Source organism: Entelurus aequoreus, linkage group LG26 (assembly GCF_033978785.1).
Source record: "Entelurus aequoreus isolate RoL-2023_Sb linkage group LG26, RoL_Eaeq_v1.1, whole genome shotgun sequence".
Lineage (NCBI taxonomy): Eukaryota > Metazoa > Chordata > Actinopteri > Syngnathiformes > Syngnathidae > Entelurus > Entelurus aequoreus.
In genome coordinates, this window is record NC_084756.1 from 21,499,232 (window position 1) to 21,521,588 (window position 22,357).

The 22,357-nt window shown below is 38.4% G+C and overlaps 1 protein-coding gene across 1 annotated transcript in view; it reads left to right on the forward strand.

Moving 5' to 3' along the window:
- trim62.1 (tripartite motif containing 62, tandem duplicate 1) overlaps positions 1 to 22,357 on the forward strand; it is a 100,990-nt gene that overhangs the window by 65,859 nt on the left and 12,774 nt on the right. The window contains exons 3-5 of the mRNA XM_062037459.1: positions 9,281 to 9,376; positions 13,792 to 14,048; positions 21,016 to 21,131. Of these exons, the coding sequence (XP_061893443.1) occupies positions 9,281 to 9,376; positions 13,792 to 14,048; positions 21,016 to 21,131 (469 nt within the window). The remainder of the gene's footprint in view (positions 1 to 9,280; positions 9,377 to 13,791; positions 14,049 to 21,015; positions 21,132 to 22,357) is intronic.

Below are 22,357 nucleotides of genomic sequence, written 5' to 3' on the forward strand. Positions count from 1 at the left end.
AATTGTGCACTGCGCAGGGAAAATCTGTGCAGCACACAAAATCCAAATCAAAAATCGAACCTGAACTTTGAACAAAATAAACATATTACAATTTATTTTGTACCGTTTTTAACAAGTGGTCACAACAGATGAAACAAAGACAACGTCAGCAAATACATTTTAAGGGGGTGGTCTGCAACAACAATAATTTTTTGGAACAAAACTGATTCCTGTCGGCCGTAACCACACCAAAACAACATCAGCAACAAAGCCACTATCTAGCTAAACTGTTCACTTTCTGCCGTAATCAATCAATCAATCAATCAAAGTTTATTCATATAGCCCTCAATCACAAGTGTCTCAAAGGGCTGCACAAGCAACAACAACATCCTCAGCTCAGATCCCACATCAGGGCAAGAAAAAACTCAACCCAATGGGATACAATGAGAAACCTTAATTGACTTTATTAAATGGATATATTTAGTGTTTGGTGCAGGAGGGAACAGAAAGAAACCAAGAAAGGGGGATAAGACCGACAATGATGATTAAGTCAGGTTTGGGTATATAGTATATAGTGTGTGTGTAATGCTGGTGTGGCGACAGTGTGCATGTTTAATTTTGCTCACATGTGGTCCAAGGAAGGCTCAGAGAGTTTGTGCGTTTGCTCAGACATGAAAAATTAGGAGGAACATTGGCGGCCATTAATATTGTTTGTCCTTAATCTGTTAATGAAACACACTAAAACCAAACAAATGTTGTTTAGAGTTTACAATTTGATGATGAAACATAGTGTTTTAGTCTTTTTTGTGGTTGTAAAAGAACATTTGAATGGTATCCTAATAGTTCAGGAAACCGTGATAATGTTGGCCTTACTAATGATTACATAAAATGTTCCTAAGCTTTAATCTTCTAACATAGGTCAAGATACACTAGGCCAGTTGTTTTCAAACTCTTTTCACCAAGTACCCCCTCAGAAAACACTTGGCTCTCCAAGTACCATTATAATGACCAGGCCTATATATATATATATATATATATATATATATATATATATATATATATATATATATATATATATATATATATACTACTACACTACCGTTCAAAAGTTTGGGGTCACATTAAAATGTCCTTATTTTTCAATGAAGATAACTTTAAACTAGTCTTAACTTTAAAGAAGTACACTCTACACATTGCTAATGTGGTAAATGACTATTCTAGCTGCAAATGTCTGGGTTTTGGTGCAATATCTACATAGGTGTATAGAGGCCCATTTCCAGCAACTATCACTACAGTGTTCTAATGGTACATTGTGTTTGCTCATTGGCTCAGAAGGCTAATTGATGATTAGAAAACCCTTGTGCAATCATGTTCACACATCTGAAAACAGTTTAGCTCGTTACAGAAGCTACAAAACTGACCTTCCTTTGAGCAGATTGAGTTTCTGGAGCATCACATTTGTGGGGTCAATTAAACGCTCAAAATGTTCAAAAAAAGAGAACTTTCATCTGTTGTTCTTAGAAATGAAGGCTATTCCACAAAATTATTTGGGTGACCCCAAACTTTTGAACGGTAGTGTATATATATATATATATATATATATATATATATATATATATATATATATATATATATATATATATATATATATATATATATATATATATATATATATAAAAGACAGAGGTTCTTTTTGACAAGTACATTTAATATTTTGGCCACTGTAACAATACACACCGTTTGAACAGTAACACTGTGTTTTGAATATTTAATCAAGTTTTTCTTTGGCATACCACTAGATGGAGCCTGTGTACATGTATCGCTGTTTGGGAATCAATGTACCAGTCGGTTGAATTTACTTTATTTTATGGAGCCTTTAAGTTTTCAATTGTAGTGTGGCTTAATACAATAAAAGAGGCCATCCCAACATTAGTTGTCAAGACTCACACCCACACATGCTGGCTTCAAGCGGCTAGTTCAGATGCTCGAAGTGAACTACACTATGTTATGATAAACATAAACATCTGACTGAAATTGTTATTTCAGCCATAACTCAGGGAGCAACTTGTTTTTGCAAATCTCCCCGCACACAGCACTGTCGTCAAGTGCGCCAGAAAAACAAAGAGCAAAATTATTCCTTCATATATACATACATACACGCACGCATAGGTACCTACGCTCCCACATACATACACAAATACAGTACATACCTACACACTCAAAGTTCGTACATCCACACGCACATTCACTGTACAAACATACATATATACATACTGTACATATACATTCACTGTACAAACATACATATATACATACTGTACATATACATTCGCTATACAAACATACATATACACATATTGTACGTATACATTCACTGTACAAACATACATATACAAGTACATATACATACATACACTCATGCATATAATCAAGTTTCATCAAACATACCGTATATTAACGTTGTTGCCTTACGGGAAACTGGTAACACATGGCACACTGACAAAGCTTAACCTGCTGTTACTATAACAATCTACAAGGTTAATATAGTTGGCTTCTCTTTCTTCCCCTCCATTTATCTGCTTTCTTTTGTATTTCAAGTTATTATTACATATATGTATTGTTGCATTTGAACAATTGTATTGTTGATAATAGAGGTAATTGTTATTCATTATCATTAGTGCTATTTCTATTGGTATTTGTATTATTCAATTTTTAGTGTAATAATATTCATTGTCATTTCTGTATTATTTATTTCACTAACTGCTTCTTTGCTATCACTTTTGCCATCATATTTGTACATATCCTATTTGCTGATGCTGTTCTGTTGTTGTTATTGTTGTAATTGTTATTGTTGTGTTTGCTGTTGTTGTTGTCTCTCTGTCTTATCCTCCTCTTGTCCCCGCAATTACCCCCTCTGTCTTCCTTTTTTTCTCTTTCTATCCCCTCCTTTGCTGCACCAAATAATAATGTAAATCCATTTAATGAAGTCAAATACAAATAAGGCAACAAAAGAAGTATCCCACACTTCTCTTTTGTAAAGTAAATTTGTACAGCTGGTATGGGCATCTACATCAACAATATGATTTGCCTGAGTAGCTGGACAGGACCAAAAAAAAAAAAAGGGCTTCAAGCGGCTAGTTTAGGTGCTCGAAGTGAACTACACTATGTTATGATAAACATAAACATCTGACTGAAATTGTTATTTCAGCCATAACTTAGGGAGCTACTTGTTTTTTCAAATCTCCCCGCACACAGCGCTCTTAAGTGCACCAGAAAAACCAAGAGCACCCTTGTGACCTTCACAATAAAATCGCTGTGTGTTGAGTCCTGTCTGACTGGCTGCCTTAACAAAATAAGGGTCGTAGAAAAATAGCTTAAGTATTTGATGTTATTTGCACTTGAATTAACAATACCAAAATGCAATGTGCAGTGATGGAATGTTGCAAAACGTACGAGGGGCCGTTGTATAAGAGTGTTTCAGTGGTGTGTATGAGTGTTTCAGTAGTGTGTGTGAGAGAAAAACATTTCAGTTGTTTATCTGAGAGCATTTCAGTAGTGTATGTAAGAGGTAATTCTGAATAATAAACAAGTGCACTTTCACTTGCAGTTCCTTTTATAAATTAAGATTTTTTTAACAGAGGTGAAACATTCTCATTATTTAAGTGCAGACTGAATCAAATCGAATAATAGTTACCGGTAATTGATTAGGAACCTTATGCCTCGTATCAAATTAGGAAATTGGCCATGATACCCAGCCCTACACTTTAATGTAATGGGAATCTAAGATCTTATCTGCACTTCAGACTTAATTCCTTGTCAGCGCCCATAAATTTGTGTCATAAACTTTTTATTGTGAGTTTTTTGCTACAAAAAACATCTGCAGGCCACTTGAAGGATTAAGGAGGATTATGTAATTGAACATTATGGAGGAGTTTGGTTGCCTTGAAATGTATGCATGAGGATCGTAATATGTTTTGCATGAGTTAGAAAGGGTTGCAACCGTGTCGCGGACTTTGCATACTGGGGACTCGAGGGAAGTTTGCTTGGTCCTGGCCGAGTTGTGGTGGTGACACACCTCAGTTAGATTCTCTTTTGGTGCCTATATTATAAACAATGCATTTGCATCATTTCACAGACATTCTGGTGTTGTTAAGAGTCCAGTAGCATGCCCCCGTGATCAGTCAGTCCCACATCTAGCGGCAGAGTAGTGCATTTTCTCAGCCGAGCGAGTCAGCTCCCGTCTTACCCTCAGCGTGCGGGTGCGGCCTTTGACCTGCTGACTCAAACCAGTAGTGATGAAGCGGTCGAGGTTTCTGTGCCTGCCGCACTGCCCTCCATTATTAACATGGCGAGTCATGCTCGCCATCGCTACCTCACCCAGTAATGGGAGCCATTTGTTGTCCTCTTATCATGTCCTTGTGGAGAAAATGCAGAATCTTTTCGACTCAATTTTGTCAACAACAAGCTGTTGCAATAAGGTTGTTTTTTTTAACAACACTGATGAATAACTTGCATGTTTTTCACCTCCTGTTGCCCGTTAGATGCTTTAAATTGTTATTGCCAGCAGAGCACTATTCAAGTATTTATTCCAGCTGACTATCTGCTTGTTAGATATTTTTTCTATTCCCCCAGTCGCCTTAGCTGACAGCTCCATTTAGAGGATTTTTTGTCAGGTGTCAGGATTTCCCTTAACTTTAGCTTTGAAATAGATGATTGCTTTTCTTGCATTAGTTTCACCCTGAATTAGAGCTGGTTGAATCAACAATCAACTATTGTTGGTTATTTTAATTTCATAAGGGATAGATGTACTATTGGAAAAGCAGGCTTTACAGCACTTTATACATTTTGGATGGGATAAGCGGTAGAAAATGGATGGATGGATGGATGGATGTCTATTTGGATTTATGTCATCCAGTCCATTTATGTCCATTGCAGCCAACACATGTTGATATTGTTTGTCAAAATTTAACAAATGTTGTCTAAACTCAGACTATACTACATCAGAAGTAGTGGCACATTATTTCTGAAGTGGGAGTACATGTATTAGAAGTGGGAGTACATGGTGTCAGAAGTGGGATTACCCATTGTCAGAACCTATTCAACCTATATTTCTGCCATTTGATATATTCATGAAGTGCCAATTTTAATAACCTTTGGGGCAGGTGACCCCTTTTCAACAGACCCCGGAGATGGTAGAGGCTCGATGATATTTGGAATAGAGATGGAACAGATGTCTGCCTCCAGAAGCAGGGAGGTAATGAGGTGGAACGTCTGTTTGAGTTATCAAATAGTGGGGCGGGCCCCCTTCAGGGTTCGCGGTGCATGTGTGACCTTGGGGAACCTGCTTTCTTTACTGTACCAGAATATGACAAAGCGTATTTATTCATGAATTTGTGCAATTTGTTATGAAGTAATATTTCAATGATTTTTGAAAATTGTGGAAGTAAGGAAACATGTTTTTAGTTTGTAAAGGGGTGTTTGTCTCCAGTCCACTGTTGCTATATTACTTTTGCGATAGAAAATGGATGGATACATTTCAGATGTACATTCATTAATGGTTCTGCAAATTGTTTTATAACGTTCCTTATATATTCCATAAAGATTATGTTTCAATCAAGTTAGGTCTTGGTTTATATTTAGTCACAATGTTGATTAATTCATCCTCTGTCACATCCGTGAAGAACATTGAGTTGGGATTTCTGTCCATGGTATCATTAAAGTCCTCAACTTAGACGGGATCTAGAATATTTTCTTCCAGAACTGGTCAACATTTACAAAATATTTATTAGTTTATTAGTTTATTATTTCTTCTGTCAGTGGTCAACAAAATAAACAAACAGTTTTACATAAACAGACATTCATAAATTTAAAATGTTGCAGACCGAAAGGGTTTAGGCTGAAGTTGAACACTTATTGCGCCTAACCCTATAAACAATGTCAAATACAATATGAGCTTCCTAAAAATATAAAATTTCCTTTGCACAACATATTATAAATACACCTTGTACACAACATAAATACTGTTCAATTATATACACAATAAAGATATTTGAAATATCCTTGTACACGTGTTAGTTAAACCTTTGTACCAATTATATACTATATACAAACAATTATACTTCCATTATTATTTATATCCCACATTTAGTTTGTAATTAACTCGATCATAGTATTAACTACTGTATTGAAGCTTTCAACTACTTTGTTGTTTATAAAGTCCTTTATTACTTTTCTATCTAAGAAGTAATCAAGGTAATTGCTCTTCGAACCAATTTTAATTATGGTATTTATAATGCCCCATGTTGCTCTCATGTTATTTTTGTTCCTGTCTATTTGACTGTAATATTATTTCCTATATGCTAGTAAAATGCTAGGTAGCTTGTTCTTATACACGTTGTACTTATTTTCAGCCTGTCTTTGAGTTATAAATGTTTATAAATGTTTTATATAATGTTTTTTTTGTTAGTAGTATTTTGAAATCCTTTTGTTATCCTTGGTTGATTCTTCTTCTTTTGCTTCTTACAAAGTTGCTTCCATAGACACTGTCAAAAAGCATCATGTAAATATTAAAATAAAATGCCATATGCTTCATCTACATCATTTTTACTGTACACAGTCCCAATGTTGTTCTTTCAGACCATACGTAAAAGCATTGATCCTTCTCTTTGTGTTTAGTCTCTAAAACATAATTTTGTCATCCATGTTTCTCTTCCTGTAGTTTCCTTCACAGATTGTTAAACATGGTAAACGATCACTGATGTCGTTAATAAACAGACCTCTTGTAGTAATTAAAGTAAAAATCTAAATTGTTGGTAAATGCTATCAATGAGCTCGTAGAAGTGGCCTGTAATTCTGCATGATCTTGTCATTTCAAGATATAAACGCATGCGTGTTTATGAAGTCATCAATGGTCTTTTTCTTATTAGTGTTCAAGAGGTCAATGTTGAATTCACCAGATAATAAAATTACTTTTTGACTGATTTCAGTGAATATTGCCTTAATCAAGTCCTCAAACAGTTCATTACTTGACTTAGGTGTTCTATAATAATAATGATACCTGGGATTTATATAGCGCTTTTCTAAGTACCCAAAGTCGCTTTACATGTAGAACCCATCATTCATTCACACCTATACGGTATGTGTAGCTGATCAATACATATGTTGCTCTTTTCATGACATATTTCAATGGTAATACATTGAAAGATGGTATCATGAGCAAATGCCATGCCTTCCACCAATTTGTAGTTAAAATCCGATATTATCCATGTACTTCTCCCCCACTCTTCTTTTGATGTAGTTCAGTTCATATCCTTTTAGATCAAAATCAATTCCCTTATTCAGCATCAATCCATGTTTCTGAGTTAGCAATCACTTTAAAATATGCGTTCAATTGTTCCAAAAAAAATGTCATAGTTGGCATGCAAGTTTCTGCTGTTGAAATGAACAACTGACAGTTTGTTTTCGATTGAATTTTGTTATTATTATATTGATCCTATGTGTAATAAAAACAATTATTCCTGATGTGGGAGAAAAAATTGTTCCTGCATCATTCTCATGTAATGCGAAAAGTTTGCAGTTCCATGCCGTGTTCAGCAATGAGTGTTGATATACTGTATGTGCCCCTAAATCTAGGTCTTCTTGAGTTTTAGTTTATTTCGAACATCCATAAAACTACAACATGATACATCACAATCTTGTTCCGTGATCTCTTGTAACGTAGTAGTGTTGATGTTGAACGTATGTTTTCCCTCAGACTGGCTAATTTTTGGTTTGCTTCTTGTGTCCTTTATTATCGTTTTGTTTAAAGTGTATTTATTATTTATCCAGATCCTTAGTACTCTTGCTTCTGGACCTCCATTCAGCTCAATGTGTGATATATTTTGCAGTTGGCACTCCAAGTGGCCTGAGTTTTGCTCTGCGTCCTCAAATCTTGGTGATGTCAGCGTTGCATTTTGTGAGGTGCTCATTCATGTACACATTTGTACCCGTCAGCTTCATTCCCTGTTTCAGCAGTGCGATTTTTGATAACCTGTTGGTTAGCTTAACGATGATGACTGGTGTGGTATCCATTCGGTGGAATTCATGAGTCAAAGGTATTAATATCGACATCAAATTCATTTGATTGCGGAAAGTTAGCCTCTTGCACTGTAAAGGCAACATCCATTTCATCTGGTTCTCGGTTTTCAACTGCTCTTGCATAAGAGCTCGGTGAAATATGAAGCCCCTTCACAATCACATCATTCATTCATGTATTCTAATCCGTCTCATCAATTATCTTCAGAGTCTATTTTTTCCAGCATTATCATCTGATCATTTGTTTCCAGAGACTTATTCAGTGGGCACAGATTTCCTGGACTACGAGTTTTGTTCCTTGAGTTGCCATTCTTTTGAAAGGTGTTTCATGTTTTTAGCGGCTAGCGGCAAATATAACTTGTTTTTGTACCGTATGCTGGACAGAACTCAAGTTGGAGGTGTCAGCAAAGTCTTTCCAAAAACTCCTGCAGCTGGGTGGGTGCCGGTTGCTATAGGCTTGGTTCACCTCAATGGCTATCTGCACTTCCGATGCGCTTGTTTCGATGAATCCGTGCCTCATGCCAAATAGAGGTCAGGTCGAATGTGTCCGCAAGCTATTCTGTTAATGTGATCATGCTGAGTGGTTAGGAAATTGTCCAAATTTACCCAAAACTGTGGTAGCTACAGCACAGCTTTGGCTTTTGTTCATCCTTCCCGGTCAACAGGAAGTGACGCGAAATAGGAATGCATAATATACTGATCCAGAAAACACCAGGAAGGTGCTAATTATTAAAATGAAAGTACATCTGCTGATCCCAGATGTGCATGCATGCTCAAGCTTACATTATCAGAGTAAAAAGATGCATTCTTTGTGACAGCGGAGCCTTGTTTGTTGCGTGTGGAGACCTGAGGAGGGTCGTCGGCGGTTCTCCCAGTGCAACCCCGGCCTGAGACGAGACCCAGTTTCCTTCTGGCGCAGCTCGACGTCTCCTGGGATTTCATGCGATCCTCTTCATGTCTTGGCTCCACATCCAAATTCCTTTTCGTGTAGCCCAGGCTTTTAATCTGCACGGAAAGCAGACCGAGCAGTAACAACAAACAATACAAAGTTGAATAAGCAGAGCAGCGTGTGGCTGAGCTTAAGCGACTCGTTAGCATTTCTGCATGTAGCTGTGCGTTTTCAGCAAGATGGAAGCAAATCAAGTTCAATTGTTTTATTAGTGGTTCTAATGTTTTATTATCCTGAATGTTGCTGACCTGCTGCTGCTTGTGCTTTGGTTGTTTGCAGAGGGAGATGAAGGAGCAGCTGGCCACCCTGCAGGACAGCGAGAAGGGTCACACCGAGGCCTTGCAGCTCTTGCAGAGACAACTCACTGAGACCAAGGTCCTGCAGCATTTCTTCTCCTAAAACACATCTATTTCTTATGGCTCGCTTGAAACAATCCATCTGTCCAATGGTCTATGAACATTGCATTGAACAGATACTTGACATCAGATGGAATGAAATAGAAGTTGTCTTACGTTTAGTATAACCAATAACACCGTAATGGACCCGATGGTGGTACTTTGGCAGGCACTAATCCTTATTATGGCATGCTTTGTAATCCACCAGACAGATTACTCAATATTTATCTACATTAGCCACATTTTCTTAGAAACATATAACATCTTACAAGACCAACTACACATGATCCAAGCCCAAAACTGCTAAGGCTAGCTAGTGTAACCGCCATCCCGTTCTTCCTTGTTTGAACACAAATGCCTGTGGATATTTTCATTTATCCAGGTCATTGCATTCTCAAAGCATTCAATCGATTGCAACTGGACTGTTCGGTTTCTCTTAGAAGGATGAGGCTTGAAACATAATCTAAGGAAAACTGAACAGTCCAGTTGCAATTGATTGAATGTCCTTAAAAGAAGCACGCATATTTTTTTCTGTTGTCCAGAATCTTAAATGTCCAACATTATAACCCTTTAGCCAACGATGGGAATTGATAAGATTTTTATGATTTTGATTACATTTTCACAATTTGATTCTTTTTCGATTCTCTAATGGATTCTCATTTGGAAAAATGAATAACAACGTTGTTTATTTTAGAAGAAACTTGTGTGTACAAACCCCAGCAGTGAGATCTTAAGAGGCCCACAGCCTCGATGGGGTGCCAGGGCCTGGCGGTCCCCAGAAAAAAATTATGTGTTTCCAAAATAACTAATACAATGATAACACATGAATGTTCAGTAACATGTAAAACATTTTTTGAAAAAGTTCAAAACGTTTTAAAAGAATATTAGCTGCGCACTGAAAAGTTAGTAAGACTACTTCAGCCAGTGACAAATACAAGCAAGTTAAGTCCAATAGAACTGTGAATTTTGCAATTTTGTAACCATCATTAAAGTTTACATTAATTTTGCAGAAACATATAACATATTCTTTTTCAGGAAGGATAAGCGTTCTTTCTGACAAATTATACTACCTCCAACAGTGAAGAACACCTCTCAAACAGGGAGAAGATTAAAAACACGTAATTTTTCCTAAGTTCTCGCATGCTATGTATTGTGTTTCTGTTAGTATTTCGCCTCTTTAATGAAATATCCACTTGGCAAATATTGCAAGCTGCCTTGTTGGAATCAATAAGGTATTTCTTACAAAACTGGCAAATGATTTCCAGGAATCGTAATCATAACACTGGTAAAATCGGTTTCTTGTTTTTGATTCCTATTCCTACCTTTGCTCCTTTTGTATAGACATCTCACAATATCACTTACTGTATTGGAAGTGCGTTGCCTAAAATCTAGCTTTGAAGCGTTATTGTGCACCTAATCCTTTCTAAACTTGTCCATCATAGTAGATGCCATATACTGTATCAATTACAACAAAGTAGCATTAGGTAGTGACAGCAGAGGACCACTGGCATGGCTATGTGAGTGCTAACAATACACTTACATTTTAACAGCAACGTCAAGCAAGGTTGGCATGAATGAAAACAAAAATGGTCAACCTTATAGCTCCCCAACTGAAGCTGACAGGCGGATAGATGACAGAGCTCCAGGCTGTGTTTTAAGATGTGTAGCAAAGCCTGTTTAAAGTAGTAAATGTATATGAATATAGTATGAAGTGCTGGGCAAACTGTATACACAAGGTAAGCCCATCTACCTAGGGGTCAGATGCGACACCGTGTCTGTAAGGAAGGAGGTTTTTCCTTTTATGAAGGCATAAAAAACTCTAAAGTGAGTGAGTAAGTGCCTTTGTTCATGCAACCAGCCTTGCCTTGCAACTTCTTGTGTCTTTCGACATCAAAAATGATCGAACATTTTAATGAACATATTTTTTTATTGATATTGATTACGTGTTATGTTATATACAGTATTGATATCGTGTTATTGCTCATCCCTACTCTAGGGATAGATAGAGTATTACTGTATAGAGTAGAGTATTAAAGTACCAGTAGAATGGAAAAACAAGTTGACTGTATGTGCTTATTTGTGTTTCATTGTATTCATTAAACCGTATCCAACTGTATGTGAAAATACTGTCGAAGCATTACAAAATGCCACAATTTCAGAGAGCCTTTTTTAATATTCCGCTCTGAATATATTTGTCATTTTCCGAGGATTGACGTCACAATGGGAACACTTCTGCACTCTGACTATATCATCAGATCAGTCATACTGGAACAAAGCAAACATTGGAAAGAGATGTGCTGTTTATCATTCACAATCCTTATATAAGACAAGAACACATATGCTTAGCTTTTTTATGCGTTAGAAATTGTAAATAAATGACTAACAATTAAGTAAACAGATCGAGGGTCCTCTATTGTGCCCATAAAATCCTCTAAAAAAACATCCGGAAAATGCCAACAATATTTAATTTCCATGTGACCTGAAAATATAAGTGATAAGTGCCGTACAAACAACTTTAACACTGTTACAAATATGTGCCACACTGTGAACCCACACCAAACAAGAATGACAAACACATTTCGGGAGAACAGCCGCACCGTAACACAACATAAACACGACAGAACAAATATCCAGAACCCCTTGCAGCACTAGCTCTTCCGGGACGCTACAATATACACCCCTGCTACCCCCCCCACCCCCCCACCACCACCACCTCAACCCCGCCCACCTCAACCTCCTCATGCTCTCTCAGGGAGAGCATGTCCCAAATTCCAAGCTGCTGTTTTGAGGCATCCATCCATCCATCCATTTTGTACCGCTTATCCCTTTTGGGGTTGCAGGGGGTGCTGGAGCCTATCTCAGCTACAATCGGGCGGAAGGCAGGGTACACCCTGGACAAGCCGCCACCTCATCGCAGGGCCAACACAGATAGACAGACAACATTCACACTCACTTTCACAGCATGTTAAAAAAAAATAGTGCACTTTGTGACTTCAATAATAAATATGGCAGTGCCGTGTTGGCATTTTTTTCCATAACTTGAGTTGATTTATTTTGGAAAACCTTGTTACATTGTTTAATTCATCCAGCGGGGCATCACAACAAAATTAGGCATAATAATGTGTTAATTCCACTACTATATATATCGGTATCGGTTGATATCGGAATCTGTAATTAAGAGTTGGACAATATCGGATATCGGCAAAAAAAACATTATCGGACATCTCTATTCTTGATCATAATTTTTCCCAAAATTAATAGCTCTCACAAAGTCTGCTTGATTGGCATTGTTGTTTATGGGGAAGGGATCTGTGGTTCCTAACTCTACGTCGCGGATCATGTCACTGGCTTGCTCATTATCTCTCAAAACGACTCAGGAGTCTCGATGATATCGATACTATTCTGATATTTATCCACAAACTTTGTAGGTATTTTGGTGTCATACTTCAGATATATATGATAATAGCTGCAATGTAGAGGCAACTTGTTAAAATCTCTGTTTAACATAATAGGGGGATAAAAGCCTTTTTTTTTTTTAAATCCTCCTTCGTCGTGACATTGAAAGTTACGCTGCCACACTTAATTAAAGTATTGAAATTAAAACCCCTTGACGCACCTGTTACACCGTTACAGCACTTCCTGTCATTTTGAGGCCGACCAACTTTGTAGATGTGCCCTAACTGCACCACTCGTCAGTGGAAAAAGCACTGATCTCTTTAGATTTCCTCAACATTTGCCCAAACTTCCTCTTGTGTTTCCACCTCTCCTCCTCCTTTTCCTTCCTGGCCAAAGGGGGCCTCTTTTTTAAAATTTTCCCCCCTTATTGTGTCTCTCCAACTGAGCCTGGGCTGGAGGAGTAAAAACAGCAGCCACTAAACTCTCGTTTAAAAGGTGTTCCATTTAAAATACTTGGCTGTTTCGCATTCTGGAGGATCCTACACACACACACAGGGGATTCTCTTTATAATCATACACTTGCCTGAAAGGTATCCAGCCTCCTGTCTCCAGGGGCTGCAGACACCTACATTCTCAGCTCCATAGTCAGCAAGACTGATTGTCGGGCCTTTTGCATCCTCCCACTCCACACGTCAACGAGCTAGGAGAGCTGGGACGCTGCCTACTCCAATGTCATAACTGTCACACTCCTTGAGAAATAGTCACATTTAATAGGCTCCCACAGAGAAAATACCAGCCCCCACTGTGAGACAAAGAGGAAATTCTTCAGCCACAGTAATTAAATTTTAGATGAAAGTTCCTAAGACAGCATGCACACATCTGGAGAGAGCTGGATGTTCGCAGAAAGAATAGTTTGCATATCATAATCATTGTTGTATAACAGGAAGTTTGTGCAACAGTCAGTCTAAGACTAACAAGCGTTGCATCTTGCTTGCTTAGTCCTCAGCCAAAGGTCTCCGCGCCACCATCGGCGACGCCTTCGAGCGCCTCCATCGCTTCCTGCGCGAGCGTCAGAAGTGCATGCTGGAGGAGCTGGAGATGGACACGGCGCGCAAGCTCACCGACATCGAGCACAAGATCCAGCGCTACAGCCAGCAGCTGCGCGACGTCAAGGAGGGCATCCAGATCCTGCAGGAGCGCCTCGACGAGACGGGGCGGCACGACTTCCTGGAGGGGGTGGCCGTCACGTCCGATAGGTAAGAGAATTAGCAATAACGTCACACAAGTGGGTACACCTCTCACATTTCAGTCAACATTTTATTACCATATTTTCCACACTATAAGGCGCACCTTCAATGAATGGCTTATTTTAAAACGGAGTTCATATATAAGGCGCAGCGCATTTTAAGGCACATAGAATAGACGCTACAGTAGAGGCTGGGGTTACGTTATGCATCCATTAGATCAGTGTTTTTCAACCACTGTGCCGCGGCACACTAGTGTGCCGTGAGATATTGCCTGGTGTGCCGTGGAAAATTATGCAACTTCACCTAATTGGTCCAAAAAATTAATAATTAGAATCTGCAAATAATGTGCCGTTGCTTAGTGTTTGTGCTGGGTAAAACTCGGCAGGGTAACCACATAATACTCCATGTCAGTAGGTGGCAGCAGGTAGTTAATTGCTTTGTAAAAGTCGGAATGTGTCGGGTGAGACGAGGATGGTTTGTTGTGATCTCAATATGCGGACCACAGCGGGAGGCAGCGTGCAGGTAAAAAGGTATGTAATGCTTAAACCAAAAATGAACAAAAGGGAAAGGAAAAAGCAATGGCAATGCAAAACGAAAGTAAAACAGAACTGGCTACAAGAGTAAACAGAAACAGAATGCTGGACGACAGCAAAAACTTACGGCGTCCACAATGTACATCCGTACATGACATGACAATCAACAATGTCCACACAAAGAAGGATAGCAACAACGGAAATAGCCTTGCTTGCTAACACAAAGCAGGTGCGCGGTATAGCGCTCAAAGGAAGACATGAAACTGCTACAGGAAAACACCAACAAAACAGGAAGGGCCACCAAAATAAAAGCGCAGAACAAGAACTAAAGCACTACACACAGGAAAACACCAACAAACTCAGAATAAGGCACGACGACCTGGTGGAGTTTCATTGTTTAACGTTTCCTGCTGGTGGTGTGCCTCCGGATTTTTTAATGAAAAAAATGTGCCTTGCCTCAAAAAAGGTTGAAAAACACTGCATTAGATGAAGCTGCGCTAAAGGGAATGTCAACAAAACAGTCACATAGGTCAGTCAAACTTTATTAATAGATTACAAACCAGCGTTCTGACAACTCCGTTCACTCCCAAAATGAATAAACAGCTGTTTTATTATTTTCCCCGAGGTAAAGTCAGTGACGTGGTATTTTGTTTATCTTTTAACAACAGCAAGGTATAACATGTAGTGCAACATTTATATCACATAGTGGAGGAGAACTTTTCCTCGATTCAATAAACACGTAAAAAACAGTCTGATGCTGTTACAGTAAATCAAACGTTAGTGCAATCACAATATAGTAACACTCGAAATAGTGCAAAGCAATAACAATATATCCCAGCATGCACCGCACACTTCTTCTACGGGGGAAAATGAAGTCGGCGGCTGCTTACCGTAGTTGCGAGACCTGTTGTGGCTCAATATTGGTCCATATATAAGGCGCACCGGATTTTAAGGCGCACTGTTAGCTTTTTAGAAAATTGGAGGTTTTTAGGTGCGCCTTATAGTGCGGAAAATACAGTATATCTTCTCAAGGGACAATACTAGGGATGTAACGGTGTTGTAAATACCACGGTTTTGCGGTTTAAAAATCCTCACAATAAGGCTGGGACGTGTCACGGTATCAAACAAAAAACTTGGTGAGTGTACCTTATTTTCCGGACCATAGGGCACACCGGATTATAAGGCGCACAGCCGATAAATGGTTTATTTTCGTTCTTTTTTCATATATAAGGCGCACCGGACCATAGGGCGCATTAAAGGAGTCTTTTTTTTTTTTTTTTTTTCTAAATGTAAAACACTTCCTTGTGGTCTACATAACATGTGATGGTGGTTCTTCGGTCAACATGTTGCATAGATTGTTTTACAGATCATCTTCAAGCCGCTTTCTGACAGTCGCTTCCGGATGCGCCGTTTTGTGGGCGGTTTTATTTACGTGGCTCACCTTCGGCAGCGTCTTCTCCCCGCCATCTTTGTTGTAGCGGTGTAGCGTGCAAGGACGGGGGTGGAAGAAGTGTCAGAAGATGGCGCTAACTGTTTTAATGACATTCAGACTTTACTTAAATCAATAACGGAGCAGCATCTCCTCATCCGGAAACAAGGCCGGAAATGTGTTCGTGAATAACCGTCCGACCGGAACTCTCTAATAACTAAAGTTCCTTGGGTGAATAATGTAAACTCACTACACCGGTATGTTTTAGCGCTTTCATGGCGAGTTTACTGACAGATATAAGTAAGAACTCTACACTACTTTATATTAGAAATGGCAACAGTGGAGGATGAATGTCCCATAACAAGAAGATAGGGAAAAAGAAGAAGCTTATCGACTACGGTATTGGCACGGACTACAAAGGCGGACGCGTGCAATTTTTCAGGACTTATGCAGTTCCCAAATACAGATCAACAGGTACTAGAAGGTAAGAAAAGTTGCTTCTGCATAATATTGCGAAACAAAACGCCAGATAATATGTCTTACCTTATACACACACCATAATAATACTCGTATGTTGAAGCACAGTACAATACATTAAGCGGTGCGGCTTCGTAGCTTACCAAAGTCGTACTAAAACATTTTGATAGATTTTTGAGTATCGCTAGTAATGTTCTATATTTTCAATGGGACAGATAAAATGTTGGTGTTGTTTACTTGAGTCATATTGCCGTCATATTGCAAAATACGGTAATACATACGATTAGAACATTTGAGCATTATGTTTGTGTTCAATTACAGTAAGTGTGTTTATTCGAAACATCCCCGCCACTTCATTTTACACAGTATGGCATTTTTTACCAAGTCTTATTTTGTATTTGGAAAATACCACAATATTGTGCCATTTCCTTAATAACGTGATATGTAGGCATACTACACTACTTAGTGTTTTAATATTGGTCATTATGGTGGTACTTGGAAACCAAGTGTCTTCTGAGGGGGTACTTGGTGAAAAAAATGTGAGATACACTGATTTAAACAATAATGGCTGTCAACTCGTTTTTAGAGGATAGTAAATATTTACTGCTATACAAGCTGTACATTGACTACTCCAAAGTTTATGCAAGTTTACTTTATATAGTATTTTCTCTTGACAAGACAAGATAAATAAAACGCTTGCTGAGATCTGCGGGGTGTACTTTTTTGCAACAAGTTGAGATAATCCCTAAACAGATGGCGACTTGGGTCCAAAAAGCATCCGTCATGTTTAATCTGGTCAGAGTTCATAGGGGACGTATTCATTGAACCCTTTAACATATTTGTGCAGGAGCATGCGATTAGATATTGAGCTACACTATAGTTGGATGAAAAAAATCATTCTGATCAGGAAAGTTGCTCATTTGCTTCCTTGCATTATTTACGTGATTTACCTGCAGGAAGTAAAAATGTATTAAAATATGGAGTTGGTACCTCAAAGTGTCTTGGAAATGTGAATAATCAGGATTTGGCCTAAAACTAAGGAGTCAAACCAATCCCACAATTGATTTATTGGTAAGAGTATCTTATCATTTACAATGGCACCTTGTTTTTTGTACACCACATCTTTTGTAAGTGGTTTCAAAGAAAATTGTGTCTAGGTTTTCGCATGCTGTTTGTATGACTTAGTATACGGCCAAACATTTGGCGTAACAACCTACTCCCTTTTCTTGCAAATCATTTAGTGGAAGTGTATGGCAAAAACAGAATAATTTAACTCAGTCTCTGTGGCTTTTTCATGGAGTATAAGTTCAAAATAACTTACCTCAGGGCCAAAAAAGGTTGGAGTCACAGCACTTTGATCAAGAGGGGGAGAAACACTATTCGAGAAAGAACTCTATTTGGCTTTTTTTCTCCTCCCGCTATATATATATATATATATGTATATATATATATATATATATATATATATATATATATATATATATATATATATATATATATATATATATATATATATCTCAGTGGCGTGCGGTGAGGTTAATGTCTGGTGAGGCACTGCATCATCACAGTCAGATTTACAAACATATGAACCCTAAATAGTATCTTATTCACCATGTGATTGGCATCAGTTAACGGGTTATGTTTAAAAGCTCATACCAGCATTCTTTACACAACTGTAGCACACAAAAAAGCACATTTAATAAAAAAAACATTATTATGGTCTTTCCTTTCTTGCTGGACATCCACACAGCCAGCCTTTGCGTGTGTACCACGCCGTTTGAAAAGAACGGGTCTTCTGTCCCGAAGTCAAAAGCAAACCTTTTAGCTCCGGCGTTGGTCTACCTTTAATTTTTACCTCCTGCTTCGATTGAAAGTCCAGTTTAGAAAACTGTTTTATTTTACATATGTAATCCTCCATGTTTTTAATAAAAGTCAAGGCGAGAGGAAATAAACAATCGCTGCTCTAATTGACTTGCAAACTTTTTTTTTTTTCTTTTTTTTTCTTCTGCGGCCTAGGAATGATCTCTGGGATCACTACCGCCCTCTACCACCAGGAGGCCGGATTACTGCGAGCCTCAACCAGTACGTCTTTTGCAGCAGATTTATGAATGATCAGCACAAGAAATACGTTACACACGTACAGTTGTTGACAAAATACACTGTACATTATATACCTCAGCTAACTAAACTATGCCATAGTTTAGTTAGCTGATATAATTCATATAGCAATACAGTCTCACTGCACAGCAGCTCAGCAGTTAGCCGAGTCATTGTGCACAATCCATGTTGAGGCGAAGTTGGTAGAGTGGCCGGGCCAGCAATCGGAGGGTTGTTGGTTACTGGGGTTCAATCCCCACCTTCTACCATCCTAGTCACGTCCGTTGTGTCCTTGGGCAAGACACTTCACCCTTGCTCCTGATGGCTGCTGGTTAGCGCCTTGCATGGCAGCTCCCGCCATCAGTGTGTGAATGTGTGTGTGAATGGGTGAATGTGGAAATACTGTCAAAGCGCTTTGAGTACCTTGCAGGTAGAAAAGCGCTATACAAGTATAACCCATTTATCATTTATTATTTAAATCAGTGACGTGCCTCAACTGGCTGCTGATCACCGCACCGTCTGTTCTCAGTATTTGAACGGCAAATGTGAAAATGAAAATAAAAATAATCTAAAACTGGTGAAGTTAAATGGAAAATAACTTTAGTATAATCACTGGATACAAACAACAATTTAATTAATTTTTTTTTCTTTTTACCTTTTTTTTTTTTCCATGATGGCAGGTGAGGCCCCGCCTCCCCTGCCTCTAGTGACTGCACGCCACGGGTATGTATATATATGTATATATATATATATATATATATATATATATATATATATATATATATATATACAGTATATATATATATATATATATATATATATATATATATATATATATATATATATATATATATACAGTATATATACACACACATACAGTCGTTGTCAAAAGTTTACATACACTTGTAAAGAACATAATGTCATGGCTGTCTTGAGTTTCCAATAATTTTTACAACTTATTTTTTTTGTGACAGAGTGATTGGAGCACGTACTTGTTTGTCAAAAAAACATTCATGAAGTTTGGTTCTTTTATGAATTTATTATGGGTCTACTGAAAATGTGACCAAATCTGCTGTGTCAAAAGTATACATACAGCAATGTTAATATTTGCTTACATGTCCCTTGGCAAGTTTCACTGCAATAAGGTGCTTTTGGTAGCCATCCACAAGCTTCTGGTTGAATTTTTGACCACTCCTCTTGACAAAATTGGTGCAGTTAGCTCAATTTGTTGGTTTTCTGACATGGACTTGTTTCTTCAGCATTGTCCACATGTTTAAGTCAGGACTTTGGGAAGGCCATTCTAAAACCTTAATTCTAGCCTGATTTAGCCATTCCTTTACCACTTTTGACATGTGTTTGGGGTCTTTGTCCTGTTGGAACACCCAACTGCGCCCAAAACAGGCCCAGAGCATAATACTACCACCACCATGCTTGACGGTAGTAGGAATGGTGTTCCTGGGATTAAAGGCCTCACCTTTTCTCCTCCAAACATATTGCAGGGTATTGTGGCCAAACAGCTAAATTTTTGTTTCATCTGACCACAGAACCTTCCTCCAGAAGGTCTTTTCTTTGTCCATGTGATGTCAGATGAAACAAAAGTTGAGCTGTTTGGCCACTATACCCAGCAATATGTTTGGAGAAAAAAAAGGTGAGGTCTTTAATCCCAGGAACACTATGCCTCAACCTGGAAGTGATTAATCATCATTCATATTTGTTAACGCGATAATTAATTTTTATTGATCACATGCGTTAAAGCATTAAGGTTGACAGCCCTAATATATATACCGCTGAAAATGTTTTTTGGGGAAACCCTGATTTAACCCAATTCACATGCTCAGTCCATGACCGTAAGTACCATTGAGGACACCGAGGTCATGTCCTCTGTATTTATTTATTTTTTTGAGAAGAAGATATGACTTATAGCAAAAATACTTTGTGTGGGACATCATGTGCGCTGTACATCACAATGCGGTAGGTCGTCCTCTCACAATATACGATCTTTGGTCATGCACCGCTGAACCCGCTACAACTCCAGAAAACAATGTAACACATTGAAATCCACTTTTACTTTAAACATCATCCGATCCGAAATGAAGTAAAGTTACCAAATTGATGTTTTAATGATGTTGCACTTGTTTAGTACGCTAAACTTCAGCATAGTAATTAAAAAAGTTGATTGGTCATTGTGTTGCTCAAGGTAATAATATTTTATTGGTGCTGGGAAAACCCATGATTTCAGCCTTTCAAAGCTCCTCTTGGACCACCATATTTTTGACCTGGGTATTTGTCAAATCCTGGTTACGGCCCTGGCTCCAACAATTAACCCCAATGACAGAGGTGTTTAATCCCCATATACAGGATTAATGGAGCAAGTCGCTGCGTTATTGTACAAGAGGCAATTAAACAGATTGAAAATGCCATTGATCTGTTCCTGTCGCAGGATTAAAGGGAAGATTCATGAGACCAATCTGACCTATGAAGACTTCCCCACATCCAAGTACATGGGACCCCTGCAGTACACCATATGGAAGTCCCTTTTCCAGGACATCTCTCCAGGTAGGTGGAATTTTGCAAGCTTACATAGCAGCATAACGTAGAGCACATGTGTCAAACTTATCATTTTGTCTTGACCGCAGGACCATATGAAGAACCCAAACATGTAATATTAATAACAATGCATTAGATTTATATAACACTTTTTTCTCCTGACTCAGAGCGCATGACACTGAAACCCCATCATTCATTCACTCAACATTCACACTCTGATGGTGTTTGTAGCCCAAGGTGCCCTGGGGTAGACTGACAGAAACATGGCCTCTCTGACCACCAAACATTCATTCACCAGCGTGAGCTGCATTGGGTGAAGTGTCTTGCCCAAGGACACAAAGGCAGTGACAAGCATGGCGAAAGCTGGATTCGTACCAGGAACACTCAAGTTTCTGGACACCCGCTCGACCGTCTGAGCCACTCGGCCCTATTACTGCCACATTTACACGAATAAAAACGACAGCACTTCAGCTAGTAACGAACAAACCGAACTAGTCGCCACCTCAGTGGTAAAAAAATACATCTGTTGAAAAAATGTATGACCACATAACACATTTACTGTCATTAACATGAACCTTTCCACTAAGTAATATTGTGCAGTCCAAGTCGACCCGGCATGGTACGGTTTAGAACCGTAGACCAGCTACCATGTACAGTATCTCTCGAAAGTTAGTACACCAGTCACATTTCGGCAAGAATTAATGACACTACAATTTCAGGGGACAATACTATATAAACTTGGATATACTTTAGAATAGTCAGACTTAGAGGTGGGTGAAATGATCACTTCTGCGAGGCATCACGATTAGAACGTGGACGACTCATTAATCGATGGACAAATGCCTAAACAACGATTATTTACATGTAATACAGGCCAAAAGTTGGCATTCTATCGATGAGCTTCAAGCACACCTCAAAAAACAGAATATCCATGAACTATAGTCATGTAAATCCTTCAGAAATATATTTTTTACATATTTGTCTTACTCCTCATCCCAACTATACTTTTTCTTTAAAAACTTGAAAATTCACCCTTTACGCAGGGGTGTCCAAACTATACTTCCTGAGTTTAACAAGGAACCTGGTAACTTTATATTTATTTTTATTATCTGACAATTTTAGTGCTACAACTTGTGGACAACATGACTATTTCAGGTCAATGACCATGATTTGTGACTTGAAGTGAACAGAGCACAAGATTTATTTCGGTGACCCAATCCAAACAACCTTCCCTA